Below are 15154 nucleotides of genomic sequence, written 5' to 3' on the forward strand. Positions count from 1 at the left end.
AACTCATCGTACTCTCTCTCCCGAGTTCATTACCCTCCTCTACACACATTCACAGCCACATCCTTGTCCTCTTGTGGCCTCCATATGCCCATGTTAATCACAGGTAAGGTCTAAGGCACTCTCTTTCCTTGTATCCCTCTTCACCCATGTCCCCTTCCCAGCCCTATATCAGTTAGAAAAAAACAACCTCTCTCAAAGCAACTGAACTTTCAAATTCCCGACCACAGCCTTCATCCCCGCTTGGCCAAGGCGGTGAGACAATGGGCAGACAATATAGTAGACAACTTATTTATTTATTAGTGTCGCAAGAAGGCTTACATTAACACTGCAATGAAGTCACTGTGAAAATCCCTTAGTCACCACACTCCGGCGCCTGTTCGGGTACACTGAGGGAGAATTTAGCATGGCCCAATGCATCTAACCAGCACGTCTTTCGGACTATGGGAGGAGACCGGGACACCCGGAGGAAACCCACGCAGACACGGAGAGAATGTGCAAACTCCACACAGACAGTGACCCAAGCCGGGAATCGAACCCGGATCCCTGGTGCTGTGAGGCCGCAGTGCTAACCACCGTGCCACCCAATTGGGTTGAAAGTTAATCCCCACATCAGACAAGACCACATATCGCACTATTGGGTCCTGCTCTCTCCTTTTACAAAAATGTGAAGTCATCCATTTTGGTAGGAATAACAGCAAAATGGACTATTATTTAAGTGGTAAAAAATTGCAGCATGCTGCTGTACAGAGAGACCTGGGTGTCCTTGTGCAGGAATCTCAAGGAGTTGGTTTGCAGGTGCAGCAGGTAATTAAGAAGGGAAATGGAATTTTGTCCTTCATTGCTAGAGGGATGGAGTTTAAAGACAGCGAGGTTATGTTGCAGCTGTATAAGGTGATGGTGAGGCCACACCTGGAGTACTGTGTACAATTTTGGTCTCCTTACTTGAGAAAGGGTATACTGGCACTGGAGAGAGTGCAGAGGAGATTCACTAGGTTGATTCCAGCGTTGAGAGGGTTGGCTTATGAGGAGAGACTGAATAGACTGGGGCTTTACTCATTGGAATTCAGAAGAATGAGGGGAGATCTTATAGAAACATATAAGATTATGAAGGGAATAGATAAGATAGAAGCAGGGAAGTTGTTTCCACTGGCGGGTGAAACTAGGGGGCATAGCCTCAAAATAAGGGGAAGCAGATTTAGGACCGAGTTGAGGAGGAATTTCTTCACCCAAAGGGTTGTGAATCTGTGGAATTCCCTGCCCATGAAGCAGTTGAGGCTACCTCATTGAATGTTTTTAAGGCAAGGATAGATAAATTTTTCAACAGTAAAGGAATTAAGGGTTATGGTGAGCGGGCGGGTAAGTGGACCTGAGTCCACAAAAAGATCAGCCATGATCTTATTGAATGGCGGAGCAGGCTCGAGGGGCCAGATGGCCTACTCCTGCTCCTAGTTCTTATGTTCTTATGCTCCCTACATCAGGGACAGGATTTTATGGCCCTTCTTGCTTGGTGGAATATGACGGTCCCGACAAAGTAAATGGAAATTTAAATGGTCCCCCACATCCGTCAGAGGGAGGTACGCCATGTCAGGACTATGGAACCTGGATCACCCTGGAATGCAAATCTCTGACTTCTCTTCACCACTAAAAATGTCTTCTTAAAACATTCTCCCCTGCCTCCTCAACAAGTGTGAGAAGCTTCACTACTGAGATTGTTACAATTATAAGATTGTAAAAAAGGTGCACATTCCCAATGACATGCTCTATGGCGAGCTTGCTATCGGCACGCGACTAACAGGCGGCCATTTCTACGATGCAAGGAATTCAGAAAGCAAGTCCTCAAGTTAACTGGAATCGGAGTCGATGCGTTGGAGAACTATTATTGATGACTGGAGTACCGGAGACAAGCAGTCAGAAAGAGATTGAAAAATGCAGAGGGCAAAAGAAAGGGCAGCACGGTGGCACAGTAGTTAGCACAGCTGCCTCACAGCGCCAAGGACCCAGGTTCGATCCTGGCCTCGGGTTACTGTCTATGTGGTGTTTGCATGTTCTCCCCGTGTCTGTGTGGGTTTCCTCCGGGTGCTCTGGTTTCCTCCCACACTCCCAAAGATATGCTGGTTCGGTTGATTGGCCATGCTAAATTGCCCCTTAGTGTCAGGGGCACTAGGAGGGTAAATACTTAGGGTTACGGGGATAGGACCTGTGTGGGATTGTGGTCGGTGCAGGCTCGATGGGCCAAATGGCCTCCTTCTGCTCTGTAAATTCTATGATTCTATGAATTGGCCAGATGGTGGGGGAAGAGCCCGGCAGAAGATAGAAGCAGAAATCTACCTCAGGCTAACATTAGGGCCAGCTGTGGAAGAGATTGCCATTCACCAATCAGCCTCACTGTCAGCACAGAGGATGTTCAATACAGAGGTGACACAGATTCCGGGCACAGTATATCATCTCCCAAGACAGACAGATGTCTAATATAAGATTATGTTCTGGGACTCTCTTTGATTTACGGTATAATGAAGGGGGTCATGTGACCTGTTCTGACAGCAAACCTGTGTGATTCGCTTGGAGCCGGATTGTTTTACTGGGAGGAAGATGCAAAGTATTTACACTCGGAGTAAATGGCCAAAGCCTGTGTGTTATCACAGCTGTTTACAATTAATGTTCCCGTAAGGGCCTCACCCTTCTGCCAGTGCTATTAACGATGTGGAGATGCCGGCGTTGGACTGGGGTAAACACAGTAAGAAGTTTAACAACACCAGGTTAAAGTCCAACAGGTTTATTTGGTAGCAAAAGCCACACAAGCTTTCGAAGCTCTAAGCCCCTTCTTCAGGTGAGTGGGAATTCTGTTCACAAACAGAGCTTATAAAGACACAGACTCAATTTACATGAATAATGGTTGGAATGCGAATACTTACAACTAATCAAGTCTTTAAGAAACGAAACAATGTGAGTGGAGAGAGCATCAAGACAGGCTAAAAAGATGTGTATCTTTTTACACATCTTTTTAGCCTGTCTTGATGCTCTCTCCACTCACATTGTTTCGTTTCTTAAAGACTTGATTAGTTGTAAGTATTCGCATTCCAACCATTATTCATGTAAATTGAGTCTGTGTCTTTATAAGCTCTGTTTGTGAACAGAATTCCCACTCACCTGAAGAAGGGGCTTAGAGCTTCGAAAGCTTGTGTGGCTTTTGCTACCAAATAAACCTGTTGGACTTTAACCTGGTGTTGTTAAACTTCTTACAGTGCTATTAACCCCAGTGACAGGGGGAGGCCCTTACAAGGAGCACAACAAACAAACTGGTGCGGGGTCCTGGTCCAGCTATGGCCTTTGTGTAAAGGCACTCAGGACCTGGGTGGGATTGTTGTCGGTATAGGCCCAATGGGCTGAATGTCCTCCTTCCCCACTGTATGGATTCTACGATACATGCCTTTTCTGGCCGCTTAAGTGGCTGATTCCATCTGGCCTCCTGCTCAGAAAGGACGGAAATTTTCTCTCCGGTTCTCCGATAGGTGGGAGAGGCCCCTGTCAACCTGACAGGATCCCGGCCAATACTCTAGACAGGCGCAGCTCAAAGTTCTGTACAACTGAAGCATCTCCTCTTGCTCTGACCAGAAAGTTGATGTACTCGAGGGATAAATTGCAATGTAGAAATTGCCTTTTCTCTGTCCTGACTTTTCTTGTGCCCTGATCTATTTTCAGCTTTTCCTGAAATCGGAAAGTGCCAGGACAGAGCTGATGGATATTCCAACAGAGGGCACTAAGCCCTCTGTATTAGCCACGTAATGAGAACTGAGTTTGCTTTAACAAGACGCTCTAAACAATGCCGCCCATTGTTTTAGACTCTTCCTCGTGGCACCAACAGCAATCATTCCTGTTAATCATCTTCCACCTTTGTACATTAGAATCATAGAATCCGACAGTGCAGAAGGAAGCCATTCGGCCCATCGAATCTGCACTGACCACAATCCCACCCAGGCCCTATTCTCATAACCTTACACATTTACCCTGCTAATCCCTAACACTAGGGTCAATTTAGCATGGCCAATCAATCTAATCCGAACATCTTTGGACTGTGGGAGGAAACCGGAGCACCCGGAGGAAACCCACGCAGATACGGGGGGAACGTACAAACTCCACATAGACAGTGACCTGAGCCGGGAATCGAACCCAGGTCCCTGGCACTGTGAGGCAGCAGTTCTAACCACTGTGCCGCCCTACTTAACCCCTTCAAAAAAACAGATCGCCCTTTATGTTGCAGACAACCCTTTTCTCTGTATTTTGTACTGTGTTGTCATGTGCCACATTGGTTAGCTTTTTCCAAGAAGAGGAACATGAACCGAGAAACTTCTGTGATCGACAGATTTCCCCTCCTCCTAAGTGTCGCTCCAGGTTCACTGTTAAATCCGTGTGTTTATTCACAGGTTTAAATGTCTAGTGAGAGCGAGACAGTCTGGCTGCTGCAAGTCCATCCCCCAGCCTCCACTCACTTACACAGATTTCTCCCATCACCCACCCCAGTCAGGACTGCGGAAAGAGAGAGAAAAGGCAAAGAAAGGATAAAGGAAAGAGGGTTGAGGTGAAGGAGGGAGGAAAATTGCAGAGGAGCAGGGAGAAGAAGGGAAGGGGGGTAGTACGGGACTACGGAAGGGGGAAAGCAGTGTGGGAGAGAGAAGAGAAACTGGGGCCTGAGTTTTTTGCGTGTTGGGTGTGCACACTCGGTGGGTGCGTAAGTGCAAGCGAAACCCACGCACAGTCACAGTCAGCACCAGAGTGTAAATTCACACTGGCTGACCAATCATCGGCCATCCGACGTGCGACACGCTGCCAGGGAGGGCAGGACGAGGGCAGGGTCCTGAGGAAGGTGCAGGCTGATGTTTCAAATCTTGATGTGGAGATGCCGGCGTTGGACTGGGGTAAACACAGTAAGAAGTCTCACAACACTAGGTTAAAGTCCAGCAGGTTTATTTGGTAGCAAATAAACAATTTGCTACCAAATAAACCTGTTGGACTTTAACCTGGTGTTGTGAGACTTCTTACTGGTTTCAAATCTTCACAGAATCATAGAATCCCTACAGTGCAGAAGGAGGCCATTTGGCCCATTGAGCCTGCACTGACCACAATCCCACCCAGGCTCTATCCCTATAACCCTACTTATTTACCCTATTAACCTCCTGATACTAAGGGGGAAATTTAGCATGGCCAATCAACCTAACCCACACATCTTTGGGAGTGTGGGAGGAAACCGGAGCACCCGGAGGAAACCCACGCAGACACTGGGAGAACGTGCAGATTCCGCACTGACAGTGACCCGAGGCTGGAACTGAATCTGGGTCCCTGGAGCTAGGAGGCAGCAGTGCTGACCACTGTGCCACCCTTCTCCCTCAGGGGGGGGGTCACCCACCGCGGAGCTGCCTCAGTATTGATGTCAAAACCATGCCCCGAGTATCTGGGCAGCAGCATCAGTCACAGAATTCAGTCCGCAGACACATTTATTACTTTTATTTCAGCCCAGACTCTGGACAGCTCAGCGCGGCCTGGATCGAGGTTACAGCTAAAACGTAACATCCACCTGGCCAATCGGCACACCTGCCGATCACAAGAGCAGACATGTAAAACTGTGTTCAATTGGTCCCTTAATGGGCAAGATTGCCCACCTGATTATCAGTGTGCTTGTTTCCGACTCTCGTACGCGCCCGCCCACCAAAATACTGTGTGTGTGTGTGTGAGCAATAATGAGCAATAATGTTGAGACACGAGCATCCTCCCATGATCACTCACTTCCAGGTGGGCACATGCCCGACTGAGCAACGTTAAATTCTGGCCTGGAAGAAAGTGAGCAGAGGATAAAGATTTCCGCAAATCAAGTTTGTAAATGAGAGGTGCCAGGGTTTGACGGCCAGCTGTATAGTCTGTGAGTTGAGTGATGTCACTGCGCGGTGATGATGTGATGTGGTCACTGCGCGGTGAAGCAGAGGAAGGCTGTGAAGAACGGCGGTTAACTAAAGGCACTCATGTTATGCATAAATATTAGGGTTTACTGTACCTCCCTCTGCCCCCATCCCCGAGCTCAGCAGTAACAGTGGCAGCAGTTTGTCCAACACCACATTGAGGAACTGGGCCAGCTCCTCTAACCGAACCAGCTTGAGCATGGAGACAGCCTGGCTTAACATCTCAGCCTGATGGACCAAAGAGCGACGTTCATCCACGGCTTCACACAGCGTGAAGAATTGCTCCAGGTTCCTGTCCTGTCGCAGTAAACAGAGCACAATGTATATGTTACGCAGAGCACAGAGCAGACACAGAACAAGAGGGGCAGCAGACTTTATCCTCAGATCTTTCTCCCTAATAACTGAATGAAATAAAGAAAAACTCAACTATATTACAATGTTCTTCCTGATGTCCACAAGGCACTCATCGGAATCCTACAGTGCAGAAGGACTCCATTCGACCCATTGAGTCTTTACCGACCGCAGTCCCACCCAGGCCCTATCCCCATAACCCCATACATTTACCCCTGACACTAAGGGGCAATTTAGCATGGCCAATCCACCTAACCGACACATCTTTGGACTGTGGGAGGAAACTGGAGCACCCAGAGGAAACCCACGCAGACACTGGGAAAATGTGCAAACTCCACACAGACAGTGACCCGAGGCTGGAATCGAACCAGGGTCCCTGGCGCTGTGAGGCAGCAGTGCTAACCACTGTGCCACCATGCTGCCCCAGTCCTGTAAGCCTATTAGTATCACAGAATCCCTACAGTACAGAAGGGGGCCATTCAGCCCATCGAGTCTGTACCGACCACAATCTCACCCAGGCCCTATTCCCATAGCCCCACGTATTTACCCTGCTAATCCCCCTGACACTAAGATCAATTTAGCATGGCCACTCAACCTAACCCGCACATCTTTGGACTGTGGGAAGAAACCGGAGCACCCGGAGGAAACCCACGCAGACACGGGGAGAAAGTGCAAACTCCACACAGACAGTCGCCCGAGGCTGGAATCGAACCCGGGTCCCTGGCGCTGTGAGGCAGCAGTGCTAGCTACTGTGCCAGCGTGCCGCCCTTCAGCCATTCAGTTAGCTAATACCTGAATTGTATCTTAACTCTACCTCCCCGCCTATGTTCCTTAATACCCCCACATCACCCAAAATGTATCAATCTCAGTTTAGACATCTTTAAATGGCCTCGGCTCAGAGTTCTAGGTTTGTATTATATTGTGTGACTCCAGTCCCTGTGGTGCCCACCGGTTTTAAAAGGCTTCAGGCTCAGTGGGCCACAAATGCTCTTGGGCTACGCAGCACAGACAAGACTGCAGCAGAGAAGCTGGAAGCCATGGGAGCCCCACTCCCCCAGCCTTCAGCTCAATCCCTGACCTATAGATGGCCCCCTCTGGTCAGGCCCAAGACCAATCATCGAGAAGTCTCCTCCAGCTTTTCCTTGCATTGGGTGGTCAAAGGGCAGGAACATCTGAAGGAAGTAATCGAGGAGCAGCGCCCTGAGTAATCAAACAGGGATGCAATCTCTCGTGATCAACATCTGTATCACACCTACTCTCATCCAGAATCATGACGATTCCCTTATATAAGGGTTCTTAGTAAAGATTTTAACACAATCACTGAATCACTTTAACAGGGTGGCACTCAACCCCTGTAAGGCCCACAAGCTGGGCCAATAATCAGACACCTACAATGCTAAACACTCACACTCCTTCAGTTTGACCCACTCAATGCAAATCATCACCTAGGTGAGAACACAAAGGGAGAAAATAAACCCTGGAATTGGATGAGGCGTCCACTCTATTTCGAAAGAGTTTTCCGACTGTTGATGCCGGCGGGATTTTCTGGCCCCGCTGCAGTGAACGGAAATTTGGCTGAGCGCCAAGTTCTCCACCCTCGCTGGCAGCGGGGCGTGAACGGCCGGAGAATTCTAGCCCAGGGATCCGGGTGGCTCCTCTGGCCTCTGTACCCAATCTGGGACTTTTTCTTTCTCCTCTTTCACAGGTAATGCCAGCATTTGAGGCCCATCCCTGATTGTCCTTGAGGCGATTGCAGTAAGCCACCTCCTTGAACCGCTGCCACGGTTTGAGGCAACTGAGTGACTTGCTGGACCATTTCAGAGGGTAGTTAAGAGTCAACCGCATTGCCACGGGTCTGGAGTCACGTGTAAACCAGATGAGGTGAGAACAATGTGAGTGAACCGGGTGTAAATTTCACCATTACTGCTTCCAATTCCATATTTGTATTAATTAATTGAATTTATTAATGAATTAAATACTTCTCCTCAGAGCACAAGCCTAGGCCTCTGGATTACTAGTCCAGTGACATTACCCACAATGCCACTGTGTCCCCAACACTGCAGTTTATACTCCAGGCTGACACCTTGGTGCAGTATCGAGGGAGTGCTGCACTGTCAGTGGCAATGCCTCTCCGAATGCAATGCTACAACTGTTCCAGTTGGCTCAGGCAGACTTCTTGACACAAGATGAACAAAAACAGGAAATTCTCAGAGCCTGAATAATATTCCTCACTCCACCAGCATCAACAAAAGCAGATTATATCTGATCATTAATCTTCTTGGCTTTGTCATTTGCAAATGTCTGCTGCATCTGCACATCACAGTAATCTGCTCTGTGTGAACTGCTTTCTACCACTTTTGAGAGAAATGCTAAGGTCAGCCATGAGTGTAGGATCTACCTTATCGAAAATCACATAGATAGGAATGGCAGGAATGTAACTTAAGAATCCGCATCAAGTATATACAGTTTTTTCAAACTGAGTTCTTGGGATCACCAAAATAGAAGAGAATTTAAAATGTAAATTGTTAGTAGTTTAAAATTTCGCCACAGTTCTGGAAAGAATTCAGCTCATAAATATCAAATCACTGGATAAACAGGAGACGTTTACATTAGTAAGTAAGCTCGGAGTATGATACGATCATTGTGTACGCAAAATATGATGATATCAACCAGTGGCAGATTGAATTTAATCCGGACAAATACGAGGTGATGCATTTTGGAAAGTCTAATGCAGGAGGGAAGTTGACAGTAAACGGCAGAACCCTTAGAAGCATTAACAGACAGAGGGATCAAGGCGTACAGGTCCACAGTTCCCTGAAAGTGGCAACACGAGTGGATAAGGTGGTTCAGAAGGTGTATGGCATGTCTGCCTTCATCGATCAGGCCATAGAGTATTAAATTGGCAAGTCATGTTGCAGCTGTATAGAACTTTAGTTGGGCCACATTTGGAATATTGCGTACAGTTCTGGTCGCCACACTATCAGAAGGCTTTGGAGAGGGTACAGGAAAGGTTTACCAGGATGTTGCCTGATTTGAAGGGTATTAGCTATGAGGAGAGATTGGACAAACTTGGTTTGTTTTCACTTGAACGTCAGGAGCGGAGGATCAGAAGTTTTCAGTATTATGAGAGACATAGAAAGGGTAGTCAGAGTCTTTTTCCCAGGGTAGAAATGTCAATTATTAGGGGACATAGGTTTAAGGTAAAAAGGGGGAAATTTAAAGGAGATATGAGAGGCAAGTTTTTTACAGAGTGCCTGGAATGCACTGGCAGAGGAAGTGGTAGAAGCAGATACAATAGCAATGCTTAAGAGGCATCTTGACAGATAAAAGAATAGGCAGGGAATAGGGGTACGGACCCCGTAGAGACCAGAAGGTCTTTATTTAGAAAGGCGTTGTGTGTCAGTACAGGCTCGGTGGGCCAAAGGGCTATTCCTGTGCTGTACTGTTCTTTGTTCTTTGAATGACATCACCAATGTGCTCAGAGTATGATGACTACTCTTCCTGTAAGGCGATATGAGTGCACAGCCATGGAGTAGTCTGAAATGTACTGTACAGACCTTGCTCTGGGATAAATAACCTGTGTGCACAACAGAACAAATAAAAGGAACTGCTCACAAATAAATGGACCCTGTGCAACAATTAAATTTTAAAGGGACATCACTCAATGAGCTCAGAAAATAATGACATCATTCAACAAGCTCAGAACATGAGAAGGCCACATTGTGCTCAGATTATTCAGAGAGCTGGCCAGGAAACGATGACATTGTTCAACAAACCAGAACGAGGGGCGATCACTTAGGGAGCTCGCAGTGGGGTGAGGGCACCTGTTTAACTCCCCACAGCTCACTTGCAGCATCGAGCTGAGGCCAAGGCCTCAATGCCATGGGAATAAGGGGCCCACCAGCATGTCCCACCACTCCGCCATCCCAGTGTTAAAACCCAGCTCCTGAGTTGCTAATAGTTCTGAGGCTGAAACCATTCACCTGTGTATGCACTGTCGAAACTGGCCGCAGCTCCAGCTTAAAGACGGCTTTCCGATTATCCAGCCACTTCAGCCCAGGCACTGAGGTCTGAAACAAAGTGCAGGGATCAGTTATTAAGATAGTTCTTTCCAGATTCCTTTCTCCAAAAGCCGAACGTGAGCCTGGTCAAAACACCCGACGATCAGGCAATGAGCAACTCTGCAGGGTGGCACAGCGTGGCACCATCGCAGGATCAGTCCCAAATGACCATCCAAATTGTGGCCAATTTTCACAATACATGTGTGGGAAAATTCATTGTGGTGTCAAAGTGAAATACTAAAACTGCTGCCATTGTCAAGGCCAGCAGCAGTGAGAGGCTAGGGCAGCTGTGTGCCAACTGTCTAGGGAAAGTCTCTGAGATGATATTGCTCTAAAGCAAAAGAACAAAGATTTCATTACAGCACACAAGGATGACATTCTGCCCATCCATCCCTGCTATTAAAAAGCTTTTCTTTTGCGAGTCCCAACTATGAAAAGCATTCATGTGTTCTGAGTGGTGGCTGAGACAAAAATGTAAATAAAGTACTCAACCAATCACTGTACGCCTTGCCCTTTCAACCCATGATACCATCCTCACACCCTGCTCCAAAATAATCATAGAACCATAGCATCCCTACAGTGCAGAAGGAGGCCATTTGGCCCATTGAGTCTGTACTGACCACAATCTCACCCAGGCCCTATTCCCGTAACCCCACACATTCACCCTGCTAATCCCCCTGACACTAGGGTCAATTTAGCATGGCCAATCAACCTAACCCTCTCATCTTTGAACTATGGGAGGAAACCAGAGCACCCGGAAGAAACTCATGCAGACACAGGGAGAACGTGCAAACTCCACACAGACAGTGACCTAAGGCTGGAATTGAACCCGGGTCCCTGGCGCCTGTGAGGCAGCAGTGCTAACCAATTTTGCGTGGAGTTTGTGTGAGGAGCAAAATGGGTATCTAAATATAAGTCGGTAAATTAAACTGTGTGCTAAACATACTTAAAAAGGGAGTTGATGGATACATGTTAAACAGTGTGTGGGTTTATGGCCTCTGCCACCAGAAGGGCGGCACAGTGGCATAGTGGTTAGCACTGCTGCCTCAGTGCCAGGAACCTGGGTTCAATTCCCAGCTTGGGTCACTGTCTTTATGGAGTTTGCATGTTCTCCCTGTGTCTGCGTTGGTTTCCTCCGGGTGCTCCGATTTCCTCCCACAGATCGAAAGATGTGCTGGTTAGGTGCATGGGCTGTGCTAAATTCTCCCTCAGTGTACCCAAACAGTGTAGCGACTAGGGGATTTTCACAGTAACTTCATTGCAGTGTTAATGTAAGCAGCAGGGCGATGGCCATCGATGACCATTCTATTGGATGGAAGCTGCAGAGAAACAAACAGTAGCTCCCGACTCACCATCCAAACACAGAAACATTTCAGCAGTGGCAAGGTCAGAGGAGCCGCAACACCTAACAAGCGTGTTTATGTTTGTCTTTGTTTTGTAACTTTGCAGTTTCACAGAAGCAGCAAAGGACGTTGTGTTTGTCTTCAGCTGTGAATTCCTCACATTCCCAGCGAGGCTGTGAGGAATGCTGTTGAGGACTGGGTGTCAGAGTGGAGGTTAGTGATGACCCGTGGCGGAAGTGAAGTGGGGAAACCTTCTCTGATTGGGGTTGTAAATGTAGCCCAGTCCATTACGCAAATCAGCTTCCCATCCACTGACGCCGTCTACACTTATCACTGCCTCAGCAAAGCAGCCAGCATAATCAAGAACCTCACGCACCCCGGACATACTCTCTTCCATCTTCTTCCGTCGGGAAGAAGTCTGAGATCACGTGTCAACTGACTCAAGAACAGTTTCTTCCCTGCTGCCATCAGGCTTTTGAATGGACCTACCATATATTAAGCTGATCTTTCTATTCGCCCTATCTGTAACTGTAACACTACCCTCTCCTTTCCTTCTCCCCTATGTGCTCTATGACCGCATGTTTTGTCTGTATACCGTGCAAGAAACAATACTTTTCACTGTATCCCAATATGTGTGACAATAATAAATCAAATCAAATCCGATGACAGCAGGGAATAAAGTGATGCCAGTCCATGGCAATCGACAAAATTCAAATCAGTTTACGGATGGGCAAACACTGGTCAAGGGTTGGGCGGAGATAGTGGTTGATTGTGGGTGAGTCATTGGCTATCAGATCGGGCTGGGGGAGTGAGGTGATGTTCTCAAGGACCATGTTGATTGTTTCTGAATGTTGTTGATGCCAAATGGTCATTAGACTGCAGCAAGACACTAGGAGTAGTGCCCAGTTCCCAAGAGAGTAATAATGATGCTGGACCGAGACAAGTAATTACAGGGCAAGTTCCAAAGCTCAAGGAAAGGTCACAAGGCCACAGTAATCACGGTTTCTTTCAATTAGAAAAAAACAAAGTGTCAGGGCACTGCAATGCCAGTGACCATTTCTGAATTTAAAGCATACATATTAAAGAACTGGGTGTGGTAGGGGGATTGGGAGGTGGATTAGCCACTGAGAGAGTGAGCAGAGGCAATTTTCAATGTGGAAAATATGCTAAGCAATTCAGTGACCTAGGTTGGGAAGCCTGGGAATTATGAAAATGGGCAACCACTTAGTTTTTAAAGTTTATTTATTAGTGCCACAAGTAGGCTTATATTAACACTGCAATTAAGTTACTGTGAAAATCCCCTAGGCGCCACACTCCGGCGCCTGTTTGGGAACACAGGGAGAATTTATTACGGCCAATGCACCTAACTAGCACGTCTTTCAGACTGTGGGAGGAAACCCGGAGCACCCGGAGGTAACCGATGCAGACACAGGGAGAATGTGCAAACTCCTCACAGAAAATGACCCAGTCCGGGAATCGAACCCGGGTCCCTGGCGCGGTGAGGCAACAGTGCTAACCACTGTGCCACTGTGTTGCAACTACAGGAAGCACATGAAGGATTTAGAGGTAGTTTCAATGAGAGATGAGGCGGTGGTCCGATTAGGAGTGTTTCATTGTGTTAGAAGCTTTAACTGAGTGTGGCTGCTGTCCCACCCTTCCATTCCCCATGGGAGGTAACTCCCTAACTGCTCTCATCCCAAGTCTTCCAGCCCCTTCCTGTGCCTCCTCTCCATCCCCACTTACCCCACCATTCTCCTCGTACTGAATGAGGTGATTATCAGGGTTGGGAGGTAGAAGTTCGGAGAAGGGTGTTGGCTGCTGGCCTGAGGTAGCAAACTCCAAGCCCAACTATGGCCACCATGTTGATCTGCTGGAGGGCACAGGGGCCAGGCAGGTCGCCTGAGTGTGGAACGGGTGGCCCATCTGTCCTGGGGCCCAACTAACCATTGGATGGGTGTGAAACGTCGAGAGATGAGTGCTGTCAGGAAGGGTGGGGAACGTTTTCAGAGCCAAAAATATGAGTAATACTTAGATTTGAGTGTGGAGCTTGGATTTTAAGTTTAAATAGTGTCTTAAATTTCAGGATCTTATGCAGTTGCAATCTGGTGGGGCCTGAATCCCAGGCACCAGCATCACTGTGGACGTTCTGGCAAACAGAATCTAACAAGTCTGCACAGCCTATCGGTGCACTGAAACATTGTAGGAACAAGAAATTACTTTTAAAAATAAAATGTGGGCAGCGATCCAAATGGTGGTTTCTGTGGAGGGCAAAAGACCTGAAAACTAAAGCAGGAGAGCCTACACAGGCTTACGGGCAGCACGGTGGCACAGTGGCTAGCACTGCTGCCTCACAGAGCCAGGTACCCGGATTCAATTTCAGCCTCGGGTCACTGTCTGTGTGGAATTTGCACATTCTCCCTGTGTCTGCGGGGGTTTCCTCCGGGTGCTCCGGTTTCCTCCCACACTCCAAAGATGTACGGGTCAGGTTGATTGGCCATGCTAAATTGACCCTTAGTGTCAGGGAGTTTAGCAGGGTAAATACGTGGGGTTGCAGGAAAAGGGACTGGGTGGGGTTGTTGTCGGCGCAGGCTCGATGGGCCAAATGGCCTCCTTCTGCACTGTAGGGATTCTATGACTCCATGACGAGAAAAGGCTGTAGAAATTAAATGAAATAATACACATTTATAATGCCACACATACAGTTAGATGAAATGCGGTAACTTATAAAATCACTTCTTTTGCTTTTTGCCAGCAGTAACGAGGTTCTGAGTTTGAAGTGAAGGAGGTCGGGAGAGGTCGATCAGAGGCTCCCTCGTGTTTGGTGAAATGAACGGTCGGATGGCAAGTATGAAAATTCAATTCGCTTTCAATTATAAGTAGGTGTGAGAAATAAACATGACAACGTGAAGTGTTCCCAATTGCGACCCTTTGAACATGACATATAGAGAAAGTAGATCTCTCTCTCTCGAGAATACAGATCCTGGAATATAGGTCCCGGAGTACAGATCCCAGAGTAAAGGTCCCAGAATACGGGTCGCAGAATACAGTTCCTGGAATACAAGTCCCGATATGCAGGTTCTGGAATGCAGGTCCCAGATCTCTGATCCAGCTTCCCAACATCTGGAAGGACCCAACAATCAGCTACATTCGAAGCTGGAGCCCGGGGTGGGGGGGGGGGGGGGGTGCAATTTGAATAAAAGCCCTTTGATTCTTTATTTTATGTATTATAAGGACACGCTAGGCCTTGGGCCCAACCTCCATAAAATCCCCAAATCCGACTCCTGACTAGAACCCAGCTTCCCGGATCCGGGATCCGGTACCTGTACCCCTGCTAAACTGGATTACTTGTGCAGATCATTCCATGTGGCACTGCATCATTCTGCTGCTTAGGTGAAGCAGTGTCTCTCTAAGGGCAATGAGCTTCAACTGCTGTCAGGCAAACGCTGGCTGA

General features: G+C 47.8%; 1 protein-coding gene across 2 annotated transcripts in view; it reads right to left on the reverse strand.

Moving 5' to 3' along the window:
* LOC144479574 (dedicator of cytokinesis protein 8-like) overlaps positions 1–15154 on the reverse strand; it is a 234765-nt gene that overhangs the window by 100466 nt on the left and 119145 nt on the right. For both annotated transcript variants that reach the window (XM_078198454.1, XM_078198453.1), the window contains exons 19-20: positions 10283–10369; positions 6044–6245 (exon numbers count right to left, since the gene is read on the reverse strand). In XM_078198454.1, the coding sequence (XP_078054580.1) occupies positions 6044–6245; positions 10283–10369 (289 nt within the window). The remainder of the gene's footprint in view (positions 1–6043; positions 6246–10282; positions 10370–15154) is intronic.

This window comes from Mustelus asterias, chromosome 26 (assembly GCF_964213995.1).
Source record: "Mustelus asterias chromosome 26, sMusAst1.hap1.1, whole genome shotgun sequence".
Classification (NCBI taxonomy): Eukaryota; Metazoa; Chordata; class Chondrichthyes; order Carcharhiniformes; family Triakidae; genus Mustelus; species Mustelus asterias.